We start from the raw sequence: 25,809 nt of genomic DNA on the forward strand, positions 1-25,809 counted from the left end.
TGCATTGTGTTAAGAAAATAAAAATAGGGCTTCACTGGTGGCGCAGTGGTTGAGAGTCCGCCTGCCGATGCAGGGGACACGGGTTCGTGCCCTGGTCTAGGAAGATCCCACATGCTGTGGAGCGGCTAGGCCCGTGAGCCATGGCCGCTGAGCCTGCGCATCCGGAGCCTGTGCTCCGCAACGGGAGATGCCACGACAGTGAGAGGCCCGCGTACCGCAAAAAATAAAAAAAATTTTAAAAAAATAAAAAAGCAAGGATTTTGATATAGAGCTAACCAAGAACAAGAAAATGTGAATATTCTGATTTCTACAAACTAAATTTGCAAATACGCTTTATCTAAAGATACAAGATTTTTATAGAACATTTCCCAATGTCTACATTTTGAAGTCATTTTTGCTTTTATAAAACACATGGGCAAAAGGTAACCATCTTTTCCAAACAGAATTACAAACACTTGGTGTTCAAGACCAGCAATACTGCTTCTAATAAATGTGAGAGATGACTTATGTGGGTTGGCACACATAGCAAAATAGGCATTTTGGGGTACCAAAAAATTAGAAACAGTTGAATGCCCAGCAATAGAGAACTGGTTAAAATATTATGGCATGGATTTGGAATACTGTCGCTCTTAATTAAAAACTGGGCATCTCACTAAGTACAGTTATCAAAGAATTTCCAGGATGCATTGATAAATTACAAAAAAAAAAAATAACGTTCAGAAAAGTGTTTACAGTATTCTAACATTTGTGTAGAAGGAGAGAATACATATATATGCTTATTAATTCATAGACTATTTCTGAAAGAACATGAAAGGTAATACAAATTGCCCTTAGGGAGGGGAAACAAAGGCTGGGGACAAAGGAGTGAAAAAGAAGTTTTTTCATCATATAATCTTCCACCTCTGAAGGTTTGCACTGAGAACATATATTATCCATTTGAAAATGTAATTTTTTTTGGTGGTTCCTCAAAAAGCTAAACATAGAATAACTGTATGACCCAGCAACACCAGTCCTGGGTATATACCCAAAATAACTGGGACTCAGATACTATATGCCCGTGCCCACTGCAGCATTATTCACAATAGATAAAAGTGGAAACATTGGGGCTTCCCTGGTGGTGCAGTGGTTGAGAGTCTGCCTGCCGATGCAGGGGACATGGGTTCATGCCCCGGTCCGGGAAGATCCCACATGCCGCGGAGCGGCTGGGCCCATGAGCCATGGCCGCTGAGCCTGCGCGTCCGGAGCCTGTGCTCCGCAATGGGAGAGGCCACAGCAGTGAGAGGCCCACGTACAGGAAAAAAAAAAAAAAAAAGTGGAAACATTGCAAGTGTCCACCAACAGATGACTGGGTAAACCAAATGTGGTCTATATATATAACAGAATATTATTCAGCCATAGGAAGGAAGGAGATTCTGACCCATCCTACACCATGGATGAATCTTAAGGATATTATGTTAAGTGAAATAAGTCAGCCACAAAAAGACAAATATTGTTTGATTCCCCTTAGCTGAAATATCTAGACCAGGCAAATTCCTAGAGACAGAAAGTAGATTAGAGGTTACCAGAGGTTGCAGGGAGGGGAAATGGGAAGTTACTGCTTAATTATCACAGTTTCTGTTTGGGCTCATGAAAAAGTTTTGGAAATAGAGATCATGATGGTTCACAACATGTGAAGGTAATTGTTAACACTGAACAGTACACTTAAAAATGGTGAAAATGGTAAATTTTATGTTTCATATATTTTACCCCAGTAAAAAAAATTCAAATAAGATGTAATCTAATTTAAAGAAAAACATCCTGTTTAACCTCTTGTCTACCAGAGGCTTCCCAGAAACAAACATTCTTCCAACCTGACCCCATCCTCTCAAAGCAAATAGTACCAAGTGCATACTGAGTGCAAAGGTCCTCTGTTGGGCATTGCCCAAAACAGAAAGATATGTGGACGCACATTCAAAAGGGCTTATCACATAGCCTAGCCTAGCAGAGGTACCTGTCACTGTTGTGTAAAGCAAAAAAGATGCTGAGTAGGCATCCCAGCCATGTGTAGCGGGAGTGCGGAGGCAGGAGCAAACCGATTTTCACTGGCACATCCAGGATGGCTTGATGGAAGGAGCCGGTTATCAGCTCCTCTCTGCGAGGCAGAGAAGGACATCCAGGCTCAGGGGGCAGATGAGTTAGGTTGACTAACCTGCCTTACTGGGGGTGCACCTCTGAGCGCAGGGCAGTGGTGTCCAGTCACTGGAGTGTGGGCCTGGGAGGACCAGACCAAAGGTGATTCTGTAAAGGCAGTTGAAGCCAGATGGTGTCAATTTTCAACAGTAAAATTCGTTTGGACTTTTAAATACCGGCTGTGAGGAAATAGCATAGGCATTCTTTCTGTTCTTCCCACTGTCCTGTTTACTATCTAGGAATGTGAGCTTCGTACCCTTATTTGACAGATAACTTTAACCATTTATATATTTTTTTTAAATGGGTTTTTCCAACTCAAACTGTGTTTGCCATCTAGCGATTAATCCATGCCATTACAACACCCTGGTTCAGATTCCTCATTTCTCAGCACTGCGGTTAAAGCTCATAGGCCTCCAGACTCCGTTCTGTTGGTCGTGGCTTCTGTCTCAAACTGCACTTTCCCTGTGCCCTGATATGTACAGTATGTTGGCATCAGAGACCTCAGTAATGAAACCTGATCCCTCTGAGAGTAGTAATAATATTCACCTGGAAGAAAAATGTAGCTGTTTAGAAGACAACGCACCTTAGAAATTAAGTATTATGAAAAGTTTAAGTAGGTTCCGATTTGAAAATTAACCCGTAGCAGCATCTTCGTGTGAATGCAGACTTCTCACATAAACTGGCGAGATTCTGACCATAAGGGATACCACAGTCATCTCCAGACTTTCTCTTCTTCCTGTGTGTTTTCTAGGGATAAGGATATTAACAGTCTAGCCTCCAAAGAGGCAATACCTATTTGAACACAATTCTCCAAATTTCTGACTTTCTGAATGCAGATCAAAGTTAGGAGCCCCACTTTCTGCTTCTGTTTCTTTTCTTTCAAAAGCTGTTCAGTTGGGACAGCAGACCAAGAAATATTGTGTTACGTCTACAGGAGATTTAAAACTCAACATCAGTCATTCAAAATTCTTCACAGGCCCAGGGTAACATTTTGCATCTGAAGCAGAGTTTTCAGAGATGAATCAGAGTTTCTAAACAATGCTGATTTCTGCATTGGAAAATATACTGGGTTCAATATCTTTTTTTGCCCCTGAGATTTAGGCTGTGGGAGCTCATTTACTCAGTAATTACTAACTGAATGCCTACTATTTGCTGGACTCTGAGCTCGGTACTGTGGCTATAACTTGTTATACATAAAACAGTTGGGATAACGTCTTTTTCGAAACTTTATTATAACCCCTCCACCTCCCATGGGACCCAAGCAAGGCTTTTTTACAGTGAATTTTGTCCTAGGAAGGATTGTGCTATAGAGAGATAGTGGGTACAATTCCCACTTTACTGCCAAGTTCAGCTTACTTTTCAGGTTGTTATGAACGGTTAGCCTGGGTAACAGTTTCTGGCCTTTAATCCAACAGCATCCCCTTCCCTGCCAAAGCCTGGAACGTGAGAGAATGTATCGTAGGGAGCCATTCACTCAATCTCCAAAACGATGTGAACTGCTTGACTGTCATTTTTAACTTACTGTGTCTTTTTCTGTGTGTATGTGCAACTCTTTCCATCTGACTTTTGCAGGGAAAGCCAGAGATACCGGGTTTATGTTGTGATACCACTTCTGCCAGGTTTTGAAGGAGACATTTCAACCGGTGGAGGAAATGCTCTACAGGCAATAATGCACTTCAACTACAGGTGCCAAAGTTCTAAAATCCTCTGTTTACAGCTTTCAATCAGTTATGCATGTAAGCTGGCGAAAGCAATGGAAATGTTTCTCCACATCTATTCAGTGGAGCATTGAACAGATGGACACTTTGCTTTATTTTACTTTTGAATCTTGGCCTGTTTACTAGTTGATAAAATTCAAATAGAGCCTAAAATCATAAATGGTAGGCCTAGGACACATGACACATATAAAAGAACTAAAATATTAGTGTCTCTTTTATACTCATTGCCTATCACATATATAGAGTGCTTGTCTCCATTTATGAGGTATATATATATACACACAATATATATGAATATAAAAAAGACTAATATTTTGTTCTTTTAATATATATTAATATATTATAAATGCAGACAAGGACTTTATATAGAAACAGATATGAAGTCCTTTATACATAATTAATTTTTAAAGATAATTTTAAAATTATCTTTAAGCCACCAAATAGTTATTGAGCTTTCCATATTCTTTGCAGTAAGTAGATGAAAGAAAAAAATTAAATGCTTAAAATGGTATGATTTGCACATATTAGTTTATGATTTTTCTAGGCAGTGATCCTTCAACAAGGTTGGTAGTAATAGTCTCTGCCAGTAAGTGAAGCGTGAAGGTTCTTTCCTGTCTCCTGGAATGTTAATTGTTTTCCCTGCCATCACTTTGTTAAAATTTTAGGGAACGTGGTAAGTCCTGTTCTCAATATTCTAAAAAGCAGAGTTTCCATATTCACGCAGAAAGGCACATGAGACTTCAGACTTGGCCAGTGGAAGATTGTGAGGGGGGTTGAGAGGTGCTAGCTGGTGGGCGGGTGTAGAGAGGTGCTGTAGAAAGTGATGGAAAGGCCCCCCTGACGTTCTTTTTGGGTCGCTTAGCTGAGAAGAGGTAAATGGACAGGCCTGGCATGAATCCAGCTCCCAATTATAAGCTCTGTGACCTGAAGCACAAAAGAGCCCTACTCAGGATCACACTTAATAAGTCAAAGCAAGGACTAGCGCCTGGATATTTTCTTTTAATATCCCCTGTTCGTCAGAACCACCTGTAGTTTCCCACCTTTCTAATCAAATTCTTTTGTGGGGGAGGGACAAATGAAGTCTTGCCCCAAACCCCCAGTGTGTAAAGCAGATAAGGGTTCAGGGCCTTGGTCAAATTGGGGCCGGGGGCTTAGATGCCCTCTTGCTCGAGTCCCCCTCCCTAGAGGCACCTCCTCAAGATCTAAGGTCCTCCAGGCACAGTTTGAGCGCACCACTGTGGTGGAAATCTTCTTTTTTTAATCCTCTTGCTTCTTTCCGACTTTTTAAGCTTGTATCTTTCTGTCTGCCGGGGTTTCAAGTAAGGCGTTTTGTTTCATCTGGGGTAATTTTGCCTCATTACAGTATGAGGAAACTTTAACTGTGCTTTGGTCTATACACTTGGATTGAAGATTTGCCCATTTCTAATATTATCTGATTTATAACATGGCAAACAAAGCTTTTCAAGTATTTAAGGCACTTAATGTTTTAAGTATTTAAAGCAATAATGTTTAATTGGATTTTATCCACTTCATTTGCCATGCTAACATTATTTTTGGAATATTATCGATTGTAATTATTTTCTGTAACTATTTTCTTGGGTGTGAACCAACTGAATGAAATAACATGCTTCGCTTTTGTTCAGCAACCAAAACTATAACCTTTTATTATGCAAAAAATCTCTATTTTCTGGCATCATCTTTAATAATATCAGCATTTCCCAGGCATAACTGTACTTTTAATTACTTTCACAGAGCAAAGTAGATGGAACATAGAATTTTTTGTCTTGTCGGTCTTTATAATTCATCGACTATTATCGGAGTCTTGAGAAGCAAAATCATTAGTAGAGGCAGCTATTTGAGACTATATTTTTCACTTTTAAGGGGTTTTCTGACTTTACAGAGACAGCTCAGGTATAATAGTTTCCTTAATCCCAGAATTACTCTGCTAAGTTTGCCCTTTTCACCTCTGAAAGTAATATGATTCTGTAAGTATTCTTATCTATTGTGGCATTCTAAGTTTATCTTTGCAGTCGCCACATTTTCTAAGTGGGAAAGCTCATTCATAACCCATCTTTTAAAAATAGCATCTCTTTCTGAAATCTAAGATCAATTTTATAACTTTTCCATTTACGCACTTCAGAATAACTTGTCCCATCAATAACATTACAGAAGTGACATTGATTTTTTTGGCTTTTAAAAAATCTTCTCATAAAAGCACTTGCTCTATTTTTATTTGGATTAGGACTCTACCCCACAGATATTGCAATTGAAACCTTTGAAACCTCTATAATTATTTCTTTCCTTTACATATGTTCAGAACCATGTGCAGAGGAGAAAATTCCATCCTTGGACAATTAAAAGCAGAGAGTAAGTAACTGCTTTTCTTTTCCTCCATGGTTGTTTTTGGTGACATATCAGTGATTATTAATGTTTTCACAGTGTGGTTATAGGACTCTTCACGAAAGGTAGCCCACAAAATGCTTAACAGAAATAAATTACTTATTCTCATTAAACTGTCCAAACAGATGTTCAAATGAAGACATCACAGCATGAGCTGCATAGGTGATAAAAATGAGAGTATGTTTACAATTTTTTATAATTTATTTATAATAATTGTTTTGGTAAGAAGTGGGATTTGTAAGGCACTTCAGAATGACCTCGTATGTATCTTCTCTTGCGATCCTTCACCACGGTCCTGGGAAGTAAGCAGGAAGGTGTCATCCCTGCTTTAAAGATGAGGACGCAGTCAGCATGTATATACGTGGCCTCCTACAGATGTAGAAGTCCCAGGGTCCTCACACACTGTCATATTTAGGGAGGAAAACTAATTATATAACCATTTTAACACCATAACACTTGACTAAATCTTCGAGGGTATTATACTGGAGGTAAGTAAATAAGAAAAAACCCCACAGTAATACCTTTTACTCCTGAAATTCTTCACATTTTCAAAGGCACTTTCTCAGATATCTTAATTGATCCTTCCACATAGTTCTTAGCTACAGTACATTGTAATTGTGGGTTTACTTACCTATATCTCTGTGAACTGACTCTAAGTTTAGCACATAGTAGGTACTCAATCATCTTTTATACCCTGAACAGTAGGTACAGAAAATTCCACAAGAACTAAGCTGAAGAAAGAACCCAAATTGTCTGACCTCCAGTTCATATCGGATTAAGATTGTGAAAATTTGTAGGTCACATTAAAAAGACTAGATTTTTATCCAGAAAAAGACAAGGTATGGTGTTGAATGCCTCTGATCACTGATTGAACTCATCAAAGTGGTGTTTATATCAAAGGTCACTGACTGATGGCAGGTGAGAGAAAATGGTGCCTTGGGAATGGATAGAAAGGTTATGTATGGATAAAACTGTGAAGGAGCATTTGAGGGGATGTGGGAGCAGAAGAGTAAGGGAAGGGTCAGATAATCCTAAGAGTTTCAGCCCAACTTATCAGGAGGATGGGGCTGCCACAGGAAGGTCTAAAAGGTCAGGAGCCACCGCAATCATGATGCCCTGTGGTGTGGCGTTCACATACGCTATACACCTCAACTGAGGTTTTTGAAAATTTTAGTTTACACTGGGAGCCTCCTAAACGTGGTGCACTGGGTGATGTATCAGAATGTGGGGAGAACAAATTAGGCCTTCCATGTCTGTATATTTTTCCTCAAAAATAAAGAATTAGGACATTAGCAGGAATGGTATAGTAAGGATCCCCCCAAATCCACTCCTACATAAAAGCAACAAAAACACTCACAAAAATTGTCAAAAATCGACTTTTTCAGCACTCTGGAAATTAACCAAGGGCATGTAACAATCTGTTTATTCAAGAAAGACAGCAGAGAGCTTCCCTGGTGGCGCAGTGGTTGAGAGTCCGCCCGCCGATGCAGGGGACACGGGTTCGTGCGCCGGTCCGGGAAGATCCCACATGCCGCGGCGCAGCTGGGCCCGTGAGCCATGGCCGCTGAGCCTGCGCGTCCGGAGCCTGTGCTCCGCAACGGGAGAGGCCTCAACAGTGAGAGGCCCACGTAGCGCAAAAAAAAAAAAAAAAAAAAAAAGCAGAATCTTGGTAAAAGCAGCAAGCTTTTTAATTTGCCGTATGCCCATCCCCCTCTCCTCATTTCACAGTGGCCTTGAAAACCAACTCCCCATCACTGTGAAAGAAAGCCAACAGCCTAGCAGCCACTGGAAGGAGCCAAATGGATTTGAAGCTCCCATTCCCCAACAGTTCTCAGAGAATTGTCCTAATTTCACCCGTCTGACAGTTTAAAAGACTTTAAAATGGCTAGTTTAACTATGTTCAAAAAACTAAAGGCAACAAATCTAAAGACTAAAGAGAAGTCTGAAAACAATCTCTCCCCAAATGGTATAAAAAAAATAGAATTTTTTAATTTAAAATTTTTATTAATTTTTTTACATAAAAAGAACCAAATACGAATTCTGGAGTTGAAAAGTATAACAACTGAAATGAAATGTGCGTTGGAAGACTCAGTAGCAGATTGGAGTAGGCAGATGAATCAACAAACTTGAAGATAGGTCAATTGAGATTATCCAGTCAGAGGACCAGAAAGATAAAAGAATGCAGAAAAATGAATAGGGCATTTAGAACAGCCAAAATAATCTTGAAAAAGAACAAATTGGAGGACTCATGCTCCCAATTTCAGAACTTACTATAAACCTACAGGAATAAAACCAGTGTGGTGCTGATGTAAGGATAGACATATAGATCACAGGAATAGAACTGAGAATCCAGAAATAAACTCTTATGATTATGGTCACTTGAATTGCAACAAGGGTTCCAGGACAATTCAATGGAGAAAGAATATTCTTTTCAGCAAATGGTGATGGAACAACTGTATATTCACATGCAAAACAAGGAAGATGGACCTCTACCTCACACCACCTACAAAAAATAAGTCAAAATGGATCAAGACCTAAAATGTAAAAACTGAAACTATAAAACTCTTAGAAGAAAACATGGGCACAAAGCATTATGACCTTGGATTAAGCACACGTTTCTTGGGTTTATAACAAAAATGGATAAATTGGATTTCATCAGACATAAAAGCTTTTGTGCTCCAATGGACACTATCAAGGAACTAGAAAAAAATGACAGAATGGGAGAAAATGTTTGCAAATCATATCTCTGGTAAGGGATTCATATCCTGAATATACAAAAGAACATTTACAAGTCAACAATAAAAAAATAATCCAATTTAAAAATGGGCCAAAGATCTAAATAGACATTTCTCCAAAGAAGTTACACAAATGGCTAATAAGCATATAAAAAGATGCTCAACATAATTAATCATTAGGGAAATTCAAATAAAAGTCACAGGATACAACTTCATATCCACTAAGATGGCTATAATTTAAAGCATAAAAAAGATAATGATGAGAATATGAAGATATTGGAACCCTCATATGTTGCTGCTGGTCATTCAAAATGGTGTGGGTTCTTTGGAAAGCAGTTTGGTAATTCCCTAAAAGTTAACCATAGAGTTACCATATGACTCAGCAATTCTCCATAGAATATACCCAAGAGAACTGAGAACATATGTTCACACAAAAACTTGCACATGAATATTTCTGGCAGCATTATTCACTATAGCCAACAGGTGTAGACAACTCAAGTATCCATTAATGGGTGAATGAAGAAACAAAATGTGTATATCCATACAGTGGAATATTATTTAAATCTAAAAAGGCATGTACTGATCCATGTTACAACATGGATGAACCTTGAAAATATTATGCTATGTGAAAAGCGAGACACAAAAGGCCACATACTGTATAATTCCATTTTTATTCAGTGTTTTTAATAGGCAAATCCCTGGAGGCAGGACAGTAGATTAGTCATTGCCAGGGTCTGGGGAGAGAGTGGAATGGGGAGTGACTTCTAATGGGTACGACATTTCTTTTTGGAGTAATTAAAATGTCTTAAAATTGGATAGTGGTGATGATTGTACAGCTTTGTGAATATACTTTAAAAAAAACACTGAACTGAATACTTTAAAGAGATGAATTTTATGGCATATGGATTTTTAAATGACTTGGAAGTTTAAAAATAATGAATTAAGCCTTTAGGACTACATAATTTTAAACTTACCTATTGGTGTGTGGTATTCAATAATTTTTCACTAATGGTCTCCTCAATCTAAAAAATCTTAGAAAGAACTTTGGACATAAGACATGTACATCACCAATAATAAATAATTTCAGGGACTTACCTTGTGGTCCAGTGGTAAAGAATCCACCTTCCAATGCAGGGGACACCGGTTCGATCCCTAGTCTGGGAACTAAGATCTCACATGCCGCAGGGCAACTAAGCCCGCACACCACAACTATTGAGCTCACGCGCCTCAAAGAGAGAGCCCGCGTGCCGCAAACTACAGAGCCCAACGCCTTCTGGAACTCGCGCACCACAACTAGAGAGAGAAAACCCACACGCCGCAACTAGAGAGAAGCCCAAGCGCTGCAACGAAGAGACCGCGCCTTAACGAAAAGATCCTGCATGCCTCAACAAAGATTCCATGTGCCACAACTAAGAGCCAACGCAGCTAAAAAATTAAGGAAAATAAATAAATTAAAAAAAAAATACTTTCAAAAGGTGTATCTAATTTTATCCAGGACATAGATTTACCAGAGTATTACCCTATCTCTATTTTCTAACAGTTGAAAATTAAACTGATAGTGAATGAGTAAGGTTCTAAAAGATATATTGATTAAAAACAAAATCAGGAAAGCCATTCGGTAATAACAGTGGCTAGTAAAAATGCAAAGTGAGGTTATAGGAGAATAAGAAGTCAGAACAAGCCTATTATTTAGTTTCTCAACCATAAAAGTGTCCTGAACTTACTATAAAGCATTTTCTTTGGCTCTGGACCCTTTTCCTGTCTCTGCCTATTTTGGGGAAAAATTGGATTTTAACATAAGTCATTTCAATGTTAAGCCCTCTTATGAAAAGAGTTCCAAGTACCCTGGGAACAAGTCAAAATCATGCATCTCAGTGGGGAAAATGTTCATTGAACATGGAAGAACAGATTAATTACATAATGCCCCTTTTTGAGGTACAATGTTGTATTGTTGGTTTTGTTTTTGTAAATGTATAGTGGGTTTTAAATACATGAACTAACTAATCTCTAATTGGATAGAGAGCTGTAGTTTTTAGAAATAACAAAACTGCTGCTACGAATATGTTAAAATTCCTGAAAAGAAAACCAGCTGCGATTAGTGTATGATTTTCTGATACACTAATCTTCAGGGATTTAGTGTTTAATTTAAAGCATTTCTTTATTATTTTTATAATTGTTGTGAATTATGGCATTTTAGCAGCCAATTTCGTTTAATTTAACCCAAGGTCTAGAGGTATTCAGTCAGGATTAGAAACGTACATATAGGAAGTGCTTGTTTAAGCAGCAAAAGCCTGTAACAACTCTTCAAGTCCTTTCACAAAGTGTCCTTATAAACATAGAGTCTATTGTATCAAACTTCTCATCTTTCGAGCTATCGATATATATGCACCAACGTTCACAACAGATATGTCTTAGGGGCCTGTATAAATCTCCAGATTCTCACATACCTCCATAACATGTAAGTTGGAACCCCTCATGATTCTTTTCTATCTATTGCTTCTTATTAATACCTGTCATGCTCCTGGCTTTCTTACATTTTCTTCAGAAGGCACTGTTTCAGTATATCCTCACACCACAAGTTAACATCACCAACTTTGTACCTGTTACTCGTTGAGCCAGTTTCCTTCACAGGATAAAGTACAGTCAGACCTCTGTATCTGCAGGTTCCCCATCCACACATTCAACCAACCGCAGATACAAAATATTTAAAAAGGAAAAAAAAAAAAAAACCCAGAAAGTTCCAAAGGGCAAACCTTGAATTTGCCATGTGCAGGCAACTATTTGCATAGCATTTACATAGTATTAGGTATTATAAGTAATCGAGAGATGATTTAAAGTGTACGGGAGGATGTGTGTAGATCATACACAAATGCGATACCATTTTATATAATGGACTTGAGTAGGGCAGATTTTGTTATCCTTGGGGGTCCTGGAACCAGTACCCTGTGGGTACTGAGGGACGACTGTACCGGCCAAAGTAATTTCTCAATTTGATTTGTCTTCTTCTTACTAGAGTGTGTGGTGGATCCATTCACCTCATTTGACAGGCCACACTTTAATTCATCAAAATGTCTGCTTTCTGGCTTGGAACCTTTGTTTTTCTTCTGGTCCCTGTGACTGGCACTCACCCTTAGCTTTCTTCTTAAAGGTATTTTTCATAAAGAAATAAAGATTTTTTACCACTTCACAAGAGCTATTTTGGGGACTTCCCTGCTGGTGCAGTGGACAGAAATCCGCCTGCCAGTGCAGGGGATGCGGGTTTGATCCCTGGTCCAGGAAGATCCCACATGCTGCGGAGCAACTAAACCTGTGTGCCACAACTACTGAGCCTGAGCTCTAGAGCCCGCGAGCCACAACTACTGAGCCTGGGCGCCACAACTGCTGACGCCCACATACCTAGAGCCCGTGCTCCACAACAAGAGAAACCACCCCAATGAGAAGCCCGCGCACCGCAGTGAAGACCCAACGCAGCCAAAAATAAATAAAATTAAATCTAAAACAAAACAAAACAAAAAATCCTTTTAAAAAAAAAGGTATTTTGTAGCAAGGATGAAGGAGTAGGTATGGACTGTGGGCTGTGAGGCTCGCCCGCTAGTTGGAGTGTTGCTGAGACTTTCCAGACCTGCTGTGGAATGGCACAAATCTGTGCCTTAGGAAATTACAAGTTATTACGTCTTAAGCTTTTCAGGCTGCTAACAGCCAGTCGGTATCGTTAATCTTTAAAAAATATTTTTAAATAATTTCAAACTTATGGAAGAATTTCCAGAACTGCCATATACCCTTCATCCTGATTTCGCAAATGTTAATAAATTTGCCTTCTTTGCTTTATCATTCTCTCCAGATAGATAGATAGATAGACAGATAGACAGACAGACAGGTGGATGGGTTTTTTCCCTCTGAACCATTTGACAGTAAGTTGCAACCATGATGCCCATTTACTCCTAAATAAATGTGTGTTTCTGTGAAAAAGAAGGACATTTTTAAAGCAGCTATAGTTCAATATAGAAATTAATGAAATTAACATTGATATAATACTATTATCTTGTTTGCAGACCTTATTGAAATTTTTCCAATTGTCTTACTAATTAAGGTCCTTTATAGCAAAAGGGGGGGAAATGTTTTTTGTGTGTGTGTGGCCCAGGCTTCAATCAACAACATGTGGTGTATGTATCTTTATTTTCCTGTAATCTGAAATAATCCCTCAATCTTTTTTTTTTTGGGAGGATGGGGGGACTTTCATGACCTTGGTATGTTTGAAGAGTACAGTTATATTTTGTAGAATAGCCCTCCGTTTCGGTGTATCCATTGTTTCCTTGTGATTAGATTCAGGTTATGCGTTTTCAGCAGGCATATCACAGAAGTGATGCTCTCTTCATATACCATGTCAGGAGGAACATGGTGTTGATTTACCCCATTACTGGTATATTAACTTTGATCATTTAGGGAAGGTGGGATCTGCCAAGTTTCTCCACTATAAAATTACCATTTTTCCCTTTGTAATTAAATATTTCGTGGGAAAACACTTTGAGTCTATATAGTAAATATTCTGCTTCTTATCAAACATTCACCCACTGGTTTTAGCATATATTAATGATTCTGCCGGGATCCATTATTACACTATGATTCAGTTATTATTACTATATTTCTAAATGTTGATTTTTTTTAGTTCCATTGCTTCTTCTATATTTATTACTTTCTTCTAAATTTCTTAGTTGCAATTCTACTATAAGAAAGTTTTCCCTTCTTCCCCACTTATGCATTTATTCATGTGTGGACCTGTGGATTCTTATGTTATTCAGTGGGTAATAATTTTGATGATCAGCTTGCACAGGTTTGGCCAGTGAGGGCCTTTTTAAGCTTGCTCCTATGTGCTTTGGACATGTTCCCATCAGCCTTTTTTTCTTACTGGCACAAGAGTTCCAGACCCATCTTGTATATTCCCAGAACTAGCCCTGCAATCAACCATTTCTCCAAGAAACCTAGGTTCTTTTAGTGGAAATTGGCATTTAGAAACCAAATTCTGGGTGCTAGATGTGATCATTACTACTGGGATATTACTGCTTTAGGCCTTTTGTATACACGTTATTTATTATATGTCTATCTATCTGTCTATCTATCTATCTATCTACCTATCCATCTATCTACCTATTATCTATCTATCTCCATACTGATACTTATAATTCCAGTCCCATGCCACAGGATTCCTTCTGTTATCTCTGATATATATACTTCCTCAATCTTAGAATACACAAAAATCTGTAGCCCATACTACTACGAAAAATAAATCTCCCTAGAATTCAATATTTGTTTACAGTTCTTTTTGTCTTTAGCCTAATAGTATATGCTCAAAAACCAGTGTTGAAAATTTACTTGGATTATGTTATTAATTTGAAATACAGTTAGGTTCATTGCTTTAATTTGTATTTCATTTTAGGCTTTTCTTTTTTTCTCTGTCTTTCTTGATTAAGTGTGTGTAACAGACTTCCAATAGTCAGAACTATACAAAAGGCATGCTTAGACAAGTGCCACTCCGCTATACTTCCTTTCAGTTTCTTCCCCACCCATCTTTTCCACCCTATTCCACTCATCCCCTATTGGTAACCAATTTTGTCAGTTTCTAAGTTATTCTTGCTGTGTTTCTTTTTGTACAAATGAGCAGATACATGTATATTTTCTTATTTCTCCCAATCTCTTTCATAAGAATAGCATACCACATATTTTCTTGTGCATTTGTTTTTTCATTTAACACTACATCCTGGAAATCACTCCGTATCAGTTCATAGCGATTTTCATTCCTTTTTAGCTCTGCATAGTCTCCCATGTATAGATTTGCCGTAGTTGATTCAATCATTCTCCTCTGTATGAACATTTAGGTTGTTTTCAGTATTTTTCAATTACAATTATGCAGTTGATAGCTTTGTGCATATATGTTCTTATTTGTTGGAAGTGTATATTTAGGATAAGTTTCTACAGTGGGAATGCTAGGTCAGTAGGTAAACACATAGGTGGTTTTGTTAGGTATTGCCAATTACCCTCCAAGTTTGTACCAATTTGCATTCTTACCACCAATGTAAGAGAGAGCTTGCTTCAACCCAGTCTCACCAATAGAATGTGTTATCTTACTTTTTTTTTTGCCCAATCTCATAGGTTAAAAAATGGTTTCTCACTGTGGTTTTAATTTGCATTTCTGTTATTATGAGTGAGAATGTATGTGTTTTCAAATGTATCTTTTCGTGTGTGTGAATTGTCTGTTCATGTCTTTTGCCTATTTTTCTGTCAAGACTTTGATCTTTTTCTCCCTTCAGTTATTGAGTTCTTTATACGTTCAGACTCAGTTCTTTGTCTGTAATGTATACTGCAAATATGTTCTTCCTCTTTGTCATTTGTCTTTGCTTGTTGTGTTTTGTGTCATGCAAATATGTTTTTTTTAATTTAGCCAACATTATTGATCTTTTATTGGCTCTAGATACTTACAAGCCTTCCCTGCGCTCAGGTTACCAGGAATTCACCCTGTTTTCTTCTAACACTTGTATGGTTTCATATGCTTACATTTTCATCTCTGATTTATTTGGAGTTCTTACGATTGCTGGGAGAAATGTATATAATTTTTATCTTTTTCAAATAGCTATGCAATTGTACTAGCACCTTTCATTTAAAAATTCTAGTCGTTTATGTAAAAAGCCCTTTTCCTAGAGATGCAGCCTTTATCATATGCAAAATTTCCATACCTACTTGGGTCTGTTTCTGGACTTCCTATTCCATTCAGTGGTTTGGCTTTCTATTTATGTACCAGTTCTACACTGTTTTAACTATACAGACTTTATAGTATGTGTTAATATAAAATATGGGAAGGTTTATTTGTAAATGGAGGAATCTCTGTATATTACCTATGAACTAACTTCTTTCCAATATACATAAATTTAATAGATACACTAACATCAGCAGTAAAATAGAAAGCATCAGTAATACATGGAAACTTCAGTAAATGACACATGAACTACCATTGGTTCTATTAGTATGCTTCAGATTCTTTTAAAAATTTATGTTCTCTGTCTATAAGAATCTAAGCTGGTTTGGTTCCACTCCATTTATTCTTAGTATCAGACTTTGCTTATCCAGGGCGATTGCTACGTGGGAGAGGGACCATAAAATCTCATGACTAACACTCATGCCAGAGTCATGAATGTGGGTTGGTTTGATATGGAATGCATTTCTTCTTATCACATAAATGACCCTCACATGATGAGAGGACAACATTTTAAAGTACAAACCTAGTACTGCTTGCTCTGAATAAAATTCTCCGAAGTCAAATGTACTTAGGATTCTTTCCTAACTTTAGTGATTTAGAAGGAGTGTTGTTTAATTGCCAACACTCTTACTTACCCAAAGTCTGCAAAATTTATCTGCTGCTTTGCGCTGGATATGCTGCAAAGTATGTGTACATCAGGTAGTTTGGGCTCACATCTTGCATCTGATTTAAACAGCGGCAGGTGTCAACCAAGACAGATGCAAATGTCACACTGAAATCTTGGGTTATCTACTGCAGCTATACTTTATCACTCTTCAGTAGTTGCTCACCAAATCATTAAAATAAAATGTTCATATTTGAATTTATCTTTGGATTACCTCGGCGTAAGAAATTCTTAGAAATCACTTCAGTATGATATTTTAAAATTGTATCTCCATTCATATTAACAATATAAAACTCTTCAGAAAGCAAAAATAGATCCTAGATGTATTCTGAAATTATACACACACACATACACACATATATTTTACAATCTATTCTTAACCTGTTTATGTGGTATATTTGTTTTGAAAGACAGTAAAATTTAAGGTGCCATTATTGAACTTGGTCATATTAATTTTAGTGATTTCTTATTTAATTTACAGTCGGCAATCAGTGGATAAATTACATATCCTTCTGTGGTCTTAGAACACACGCAGAGCTTGAAGGAAACCTAGTCACTGAGCTTGTCTATGTCCACAGCAAGTTGCTAATTGCTGATGACAACACTGCTATTATTGGTAAGTACTTGGTCTCTAATTGTATTCCTTGTTAGTTGACTTACCTCATGCAACAATCTTTCTTTTTATTCCTCTAAAGCTTCCTTTACAGTTGAAAGGGACAGTCACACAGTTATCTAAAACATTTCCAAAGCAATCTTTTTTGCTTATGTCCTGTCTAATCCCTGCTTTTATCTATGAAGTAACAGAGGCACAGAACAATCGAATGGCCATCGTGTAAATTACAGTGTCCAGAGACAGCAATTTAACCCAGCAGTGCAATAATCAGCCTGCTCTCATTAATTCTTTATTATTTCCTTATTTTTATTTTGAAGCCAAGTACCTAGATTTCTGGGCTTGGAAGGAGGAGATGTGGGGAGGGAAATGTGTCACAAATGAGTACCTCGTGGTAATTTGTACGTGCACGCATCACACCCACCTAAGCATTACCACAGATCTGAAGTTTTGCGAGATTTAGGATCGGAAGGATATTAAAATATTGCTGCCTCTGTGCTTACCATTTTTTCCCCGGAGTCAATGTTTTGGACGTTATTAATCAGAGTGCAGAGCAGACCAGCTTTGTTGGGGGTGGGAGTGAGGTGGACATTGTGTAGTAATGATATGATGTAGTCCTAGACTAAGGTCTGCAGTCTGTTCCTGCAGTCCTCGCCCCACTGACAGATTCAGGAGAGTTACTGGTGTACATTCTACCCAGATTAGATCTTGACCAGAGGGGTGGGTTTGCAGCTTCATTCTTGTATACACCTGAAAAGCTTCATTTTCCCATCATTGAATTGGCTTGCCTTCTAATATCATGTTACACAAACACTGAAAGGCCAGGAGGAGAAATAGAGTATAAATAACCAGCCAGATAAATGAATTGACAAGGGTGGGGGGATGTTACTTAGAGATATGCTGTGTCCCACTATTGGGAATTCCACTCATCCATTTTAAATAAAATGTAGTTTCTCAGCTATAATAAGATACTTAACTATTCTTTAAGAAATTAAGTGTCATGGGGTGCTTCGAAAAATTTTGGCAGTAAATATGCCTTTTCCAGGTCTATCCTCCACTGAGAAAAGAAAAAAAAAATTCATACCTAGGAGTAATGAGACTGTCTTGTCTGGAAGATGATTTGAAAAGAAAAAGTAGTTCAGAAGCCAGAAAATAAATAGACCACAGTGTGGTGATACATCTATATATATATATGTGTACACACACAGACATTCTTTTTTTTTTTTTTTTTGCGGTACGCGGGCCCCTCACTGTTGTGGCCTCTCCCGTTGCGGAGCACAGGCTCCGGACGCGCAGGCTCAGCGGCCATGGCTCACGGGCCCAGCCGCTCCGCGGCATGTGGGATCTTCCCGGACCGGGGCACGAACCCGTGTGCCCTGCATCGGCAGGCGGACTTTAAACCACCGCGCCGCCAGGGAAACCCCAGACATTCTTTTAATACTTATCGGGCATTTAAGAAAAATATCTTGTGTCTTCAAGTTCTTGCTCAGTAGGGATCAAAGCTCTTTAAGGATTTATTTCCTCCCTTACTTCCCCCAATATACAAGTTTTCTCTTATTTCCCGCAAGCTATTCTGGTCTTGCTTTTCAGAAGCCAATCTCAGAATATTTTTATATTGAATTTGGCAATGACAGTAAGGAAAGGAAAAATATTGATTTTGCTGAAATGAAAAAACAAACAAAGCCAGATAAAATTCAGTTGATCTCTTCAGCAAGATTTCAGAACTCTTGAAGTAAAAATTGACAGATGTAAATATTTTCCTTTTAAAGGTCATTTTGACCTTCAGCCTGCTTTACTTTACATCAAGTATAAATGCAAAGTAGTTTTCAGTATCTGAGCTAACAGTTAAACAGATTTGTAGAGTTTTTTAGTTGACTTATTTTCTTGAAAGGTCTCTGACCCCTCAAAGGCTACAGTTTATTTAGGCTAGCAATAACTGATCCATTTTGCACGTCATTCTTACCGACTTTCTTGAAACTGAATGTGGCCTTGGGAGTATGACGAGGTCTCACTTGTTAGTCTTCAGAGGCTGCATTTCTTTTTCTCCTTCCCCAAGGGCAGAACACATTTCCCCCGTGGAAAATCCACAGGTACTTTTGTTCTTTTTATCTCAGTGGAAACTCTAGGAGAAGCAGGCTTGTTATTGCTGCTCTCAGATATCTGGCCTGTTTTCATAACACAGACAGAGAACAATGTTTAAAATTCTCAAAGAGGAACTTGAGAAGTTAGGTTGACAGTATTTTACAGGTGTTAAGCAAGTAGTTGAGAGCTTAAAAGGAATTAAAGTAACCTGTGATTAAATTTTCTAACATGGCAGACTTATGCCAGAATTATTGAATAGTTGACGTAAGAAAAATGACTAATGGTTTATCCTCATTTTTTTTCCTCACAAGGAAATACTTGGTTTCTCACATTGGGATCTCTTTTGTGTGTACCTTTAATTATCTCTTACCCCCGGTGGCCCTGTTGGTCCCAAAATCTGTGACCAAGTCCAATTTTCTAATTCATCTTACTGGCACTTAACAGAACTAACATTTATTTGCTTTCCTAAACAAAACAAGGCTATCCTTAAATAGAATTTAAGTCTATCCCGTTGACTAAGTGAAATGATTTTTTTTAGTATTCACTAATCCATTGCACAACACAATAGGGAGACACAAAACATGATCACACAGTGCCACTGCCCTACACAGCTCATGGGCTACAGGGGAGGCAGGTATTCTTTCCACGAAACACCAGAAACATCGGGATGGATATTGATGAACTGGTGCGAGAAGGTCCAGAGACTGTCAGCGAAGGTGGGTATGTGGGAAACTATGGAGAGAGAATGGATATCAGTGCTTAAGGGGCAGGCTCGAGAGCAGCTGTTGAGAGTCTGTAGTTGAAAGGCCACCACGGTAAAGAGCGAGTCCCGTGGGTCTCAACCCTGGCTGCCTTAGGTTTGCCTGGTGGCTTTTTTTTGGTGGACTATCCTTTTTTAATTAAGCTATTATATATAGTAAATTGCATAAGTGTACAGCCTAATGAATATTCACATATGTTTACATTCATGTAACCACCACCCAGAACAAGATACAGAATATTTCCATCACTCTGACAGGTGTCTTCCTGTCTCCACTCAGTCAATCAGCCCCTAAAATGTTTTCACTGTCACCACAGAACAATTTTGAACACAGATGAGTTTCAGTTCAGATAAATGAAACTATCATTTAGGGGGAAGATTATTCATGTCTGCAATTTACTTTCAAATAGATTCCCCCCCCCCCCGAAGAGGGATTAATTGATAGATGAAGGGATGGAGTGGTATTAGGGGAAAATATTAATGCCTGGTTCCTACTTCCAGAAATTCTGACTCATTGGTCTGGTTTGAGACCCAGGCATCAAGGTTCTTTTGCTTTTTGTTTTTGTTTTGGCACCAATATCTTTTGAAAGCTTCCTAGGTGATGCCGCTGTGTAATCAAGCTGAGAACTCCCAAACTGGAGGCACAGGGAACACAAGCGGGTAGAAAGTACTGAGTAGCCCATTGACGCTCAATTGAAGAATCAGTTTTCCTTTAAAACAAGTCAGCTAGAACAGGGTAGAGTTTGTGTGTTAGTTGTCTATTACTGCTGTAACAAATGACCACAAACTTACTGGTTTAAATCAGCACAAATGTATTATCTAACCATTCTATAGGTTAGAAGCTCAACATGGGTCTCACTGGGCTAAAATCAGGGTATCAGCAGGGCTGTGTTCCCTTCTGGAGGCTCTAAAGATGAATCCATTTCCCTGCCTTTTCCAGCTTCTCCGGGCTGCTCACATTCCTTGGTTCATGCCTCCCTTCTTCCATCTTTGAAGGCAGCAATGTTAGATGTCTCTGAAAGTTCTCAAAGTGTTAACCCATTCTTCTGTAACCGCATCTCTCTCTGAATTCCCTTTACTTTTAAAGACTCTTGTGATTATCCTGGGCCCACCTGAATAATCCGGGATAATCTCCTTATGTTTAAGGCTAGCTGATTAGCACCCTTAATTCCACCTCCACCTGCAGCCTTAATTCCCCTTTGCCATGTAATATAACATATTCACAGGCTTTGGGAATTAGGACATAGTCATCTTTGGGAGCCGTTTTTCTGCCTACCACAGAAGAATTCACAATTTCTGAAACAGGACATTTTAAAAAAGCAAAACCACAAAGGAAATGACAGATAAATCCAACTGCATTAAAATTCAGAACTTTATTCATTAAAAGATGCCATAAATAGAACAAAAAGATAAACCACAAACTGAAAAAGGTATTTGCAATACAGTTAATATTCAAAACATATAAAGAACTCCTTAAATCAATAAGGAAAGACAGTATCTGAAGAAAGATGGGCAAAGGAACTGTATAGGAACGTCCCCAAAGAGGACATACCTGAAGCCCATAAGTATATGAAACATGTTCATCCTCATTAATATAATAATGAGACAAAGAACAGGTTTTCAAAATACCAATTGGCAAAAATTAAAAATTGGACAATCCATGGGCTTCCCTGGTGGCACAGTGGTTGAGAGTCCACCTGCTGATGCAGGGGACAGGGGTTCGTGCCCCGGTCCGGGAGGATCCCACATGCTGCGGAGCGGCTGGGCCCGTGAGCCATGGCCGCTGAGCCTGCGCGTCCGGAGCCTGTGCTCCGCAGCAGGAGAGGCCACAGCAGTGAGAGGCCCACGTACCGCAAAAAAAAAAAAAAAAAAATTGGACAATCCAAGTATTGACGACACTGAGGAACACCAGAGACTCCACTCTTGCATACAGAGCCCAGGTAAACTCCCACATGTGTACACCGGGAAACATACACAACTATGCAGAACATAATTGTGTATTATAGCAAAACTCTGGAAACGACCCAAACATCCATCAACAGTAGAATGAAAAAATAAGTTTGGGTGGGACACAGTTTTTCAAGGCAGGATCCCACTGTGTTCCCCTTTGCCTGACAAAGCAGGAAAGCTATCCTTTTCTACTTCGCCCAAAACTCTGTCTCTTCGATTCAGTTTGGCACAGGTGTACAGAGAGGCTGAGCTTTTGGCATCGGGAATCCTGCAGGTAAAGACAGTCCAGTCTTGAGGGCCATAGCTAGTGAGGGGCAGGGGTCGTTAAAGAAATACTGACTCCCATCTTGTTCTGTGCTTTACCCAACCTGAAAAGAAAAAAATCATCCCTCTGATAAATGCTTATTGAGGGCCTACTCTGGTCTGGGATGCAGGAGGTGGGGGGCTGGGGGATCAGGCAGGTCAACGAATGATCCATTCTTATGACAAAAAGATGCAGTCGGGGGCGGGGCTGGAGGAACTGTGGCACATGAGAGGCAAGCCCCATCTAAAGGCATCCACTAATAAAAAACGTGTTAAACACGTCCCCTCTGTGTTTTAAACCCCAAGAGTGAATGACTTCTCCCTTTGGGGAGTTTACCATCTAGTGGGGAAAATCGGGTAAGCTACAGACAAATGAGGCGCTATGAGAATATACTGTTTCTCTCTCTCTCTATGTGCATATGTATATATACATAGAGAGAGAGAGAGAAGGAGAGGGAGCGGGGAGGGAGAAATGGGGTGGAGGGAGGGAGAGGGAGACAGGGAGAGAGGAGAGGTGGGAAGTGATGTCTAAACTGAGACCTGAAAGGTGAGTAAGGCTGAAATAGGCACTGGGTGGTGAAGGTAACTGAGATTCCAAGATTGCAAGCAGCCCATGTAAAAAGGGGATTTTTAGCCTCTGCCAGACTGCTTATCTTGCATTCCACACCTCATAGGGTACTTTGTTCTTGTCCTCTTTTCTTTATCATTGTGTTAGGTTAGGTGACAAAGAGGGGGGGAGGGGGTGGGGGGGGGTGATGCTTCCACCTGGGTTCCCACCTGTGCTATTTAGGCTGCCCAGGAGTGAGGAAAAAATAAAAATAAAATAAAATGTTTGGGGGTGTTCATTCAAGGAAAATAATGCATTACAATTATGCATAGGTAAATCCCAAAGACATGATTTTGAATGAAAGAAGCAAATCTCCAAAGTTTATCTTCTATATGATTCCACTTATACAAGTTAAAAATAAGCCAAAAGTAAACTTTTTTTGTTTAGGAAAACATCATCAGAGCATGATGAACACAAAATTCTATACAGATTCTCTCTTAGGAAGGGAAGGTCTTTAATGGGAAGACAGCTGAGGGCTTCTGGGATGTGGTAATGTTCTGTTTTTCAGCTTGGGTGATAAGTTCAGTGATTTTCTAAAATTATTACCTAAGTTGGACTTATGTTTTCATATACTGTTTTCTATTTTGCTATATTACATACTGTTTAAAAAGTTCCTAAGAGCAAACTTAGAAAAGGTCATTTTCCAAAAATTATCAAGGCATTGTCCTAATAAACCAAGGGATTGCAGTTACCATAAAACATAGTACATGAAAATAGAGCATATTTCTTGTAAACAATTAAAACTCTAAGGACTCATAGAGAGTAAAAGGTCAAAGTTCCCCTTATTGTCTCCCTGTCTTTGCCAGAAGGTACTCACCACTCTTACCCTTCAGTGTGCATCTTTCTAGAGGTCACTTGCCCTCTCTTCTTCCTAGTATGTTCTATAGAAATGGGTTAATACTATACCTGCTGTTCTGAATTTGATTTTCAGAATATGGGAATGTTTAACAACAAGAAGGGAGGGTAACATTTACATCCATCAATATCTCATTTTTGGTATCTCATTATTAAATTCACCTGAAATTTTCTCTTCCCTTTCTTCACATTCCTATTAAGTAGTAGCCAACTCACTTATCCAGTGTGGTTGAGAGTCAGCGCTCTGGGAAACTCCAGATGGGCCCTGGAAGTACGAGAACCACACCCTCTAAGAATTCCAGCTCAGAAGGCCAGGAATGCATTCCTCCCCTGGTGATGGGAAGGAGTCTGAGAGGACTGGTGTGAAAGTGTGTGTGTGTGAAAGTGTGTGTGTGTGTGTGTATGTGTGTGTGTGTGGCTTTCCAGGGGGCTCACATCCCCAGTCTCCCTGACGGTGAAGAGCAGCTATGTCCTCCCAATTTGGCAGCCCCAGCCCGAGAGTGGCCTCTGCTGGGGCCCCGTGGTAGTGATGTCCCAAAGCAGCACTATGGAGTCCTTATTTCTTGCCCCTGACAGTTGATTCACCCAGAGAGGAGGCTTCTTTGATACAAACGCTACATGCCAGCAAGTCTTCCCTTCCTATGGTAATGTTCTCTAGTGCAGATATTCTCGCGGTAACAAGTATCTGATAATAATGCCAGTAATAATTAGCATTTGTGGGACAGTTTATAGATCAGTAAGTGCTTTCACATGGTCTTACTTAATTTTTACAACAACCCTACAAGGTCTGTATTATTATCTCGATTTATAAAAGATCAAATTAAAGCTGAGAAAGATTAAATGACTTTGCCCAAATTAATGCTGGGCCCCATGTTAAGCCCAAAGACATGGCTACAAATTTTATAGTGTAATTAAAATGTAAGTGTATGTATAAAGGTTGATTTGTTGCTAACAAAACAAAGTGTTTCAAAGGTGGGGCCCACCTTACAGCGCTCTAATGGTGCTCCCAGCTTTCTGTGAGGTGCTCCATCCTTTCTGTCACCCAGAGTCCCTATGGGACACCGTTCCCATCCACAGTTATCATAGAGTTGTGTATTAACTATGTGACCATATTGTAGCAAATGGCAGTATAGACTCTTCAGCAGGAGCCAGCTTCCTCTCACGTCCAACATCCCACCGTCTGGGCTCTGGGTAGCACTGCTAACACCTTACACCCTGATGGTCCCCATCACAGACAGTAGCCCGAGCTTGTGTTCAACCTAACTCTTCTGCACCCTGTCTGCAGAAGCAGTGGAGTGTGGGACTAGGGCAAGAGGACCAAGAAGAAAAAAGAGTCAGGCCCCTTTTGTAGTTTGTAGGACACCTCAAGGATTCAAAAGTGTGGATCCTGGGGCTTCCCTGGTGGCGCAGTGGTTGAGAGTCCGCCTGCCGATGCAGGGGACACGGGTTCGTACCCCGGTCTGGGAAGATCCCATGCCGCGGAGTGGCTGGGCCCGTGAGCCATGGCCGCTGAGCCTGCGTGTCCGGAGCCTGTGCTCCGCAACGGGAGAGACCACAACAGTGAGAGGCCCGCGTACCGGAAAAAAAAAAAAACCTGTGGATCCACAATGATTAATGCAAAAATGTTGCAAGGTTTTTGAATACACAGCAGAGGAGCTCAGGAAGTGCAGGTTGAACTAATATTCAAATACTTGCCCTTCACATGTGAAAGTCAGCATTCTCAGCTCCTTTGGATTTAAAAATAGAATGGAGGGAAGTTGATACAGAAGCTGTTGGCATGCCACACAAGTGAGGCAAGAGAATGAAAACCCAAAGCCACTAATGATAATCTGTATTTGGGAGTGGACTATATTGCTTGTGAAGGTCCTTTTGTGTTTTGACATTTATAATTATGTGACCATGAGTTAACGTCTACAGAGTGTGATTCTTAAGCATGAAACCTTACTGCACTGAGCTGGTAAGTGTTCTTGTTTCTTTGTGTGCTTAATGACTATATCAGTTAGAATCCTTTGAGCCACAAGATAGAAAATTCAACTAGAAGTATGTGAAACAATAAGGGAAATGTATTACTTCACATAACAGAAAATAAGAAGGTTCTAGGGTTGGCCAGCTCAGTGACTTAAAGACCCAGAGTCTTTCTTCTTTCTGCTCTGCCATGTTCAACTTGTCTGTTTGTCCCTTGGTTACAAAGTGGCTGCAGCAGCTCCC

At 39.4% G+C, this 25,809-nt stretch overlaps 1 protein-coding gene across 7 annotated transcripts in view; it reads left to right on the plus strand.

The window, feature by feature from the left end:
• Window positions 1-25,809, plus strand: part of PLD1 (phospholipase D1) — a 199,531-nt gene that overhangs the window by 161,604 nt on the left and 12,118 nt on the right. For 6 of the 7 annotated variants that reach the window (XM_027111828.1, XM_027111838.1, XM_027111855.1 and 3 more), the window contains 3 exons: window positions 3,742-3,855; window positions 6,205-6,254; window positions 16,916-17,050. In XM_027111828.1, the coding sequence (XP_026967629.1) occupies window positions 3,742-3,855; window positions 6,205-6,254; window positions 16,916-17,050 (299 nt within the window). The remainder of the gene's footprint in view (window positions 1-3,741; window positions 3,856-6,204; window positions 6,255-16,915; window positions 17,051-25,809) is intronic. The other variant, XM_027111818.1, reaches the window with a different exon arrangement.

This window comes from Aethalodelphis obliquidens, unplaced genomic scaffold, assembly GCF_003676395.1.
Source record: "Aethalodelphis obliquidens isolate GAN/ISIS:26980383/991018 unplaced genomic scaffold, ASM367639v1 scaffold1, whole genome shotgun sequence".
NCBI classification, from domain to species: Eukaryota; Metazoa; Chordata; class Mammalia; order Artiodactyla; family Delphinidae; genus Aethalodelphis; species Aethalodelphis obliquidens.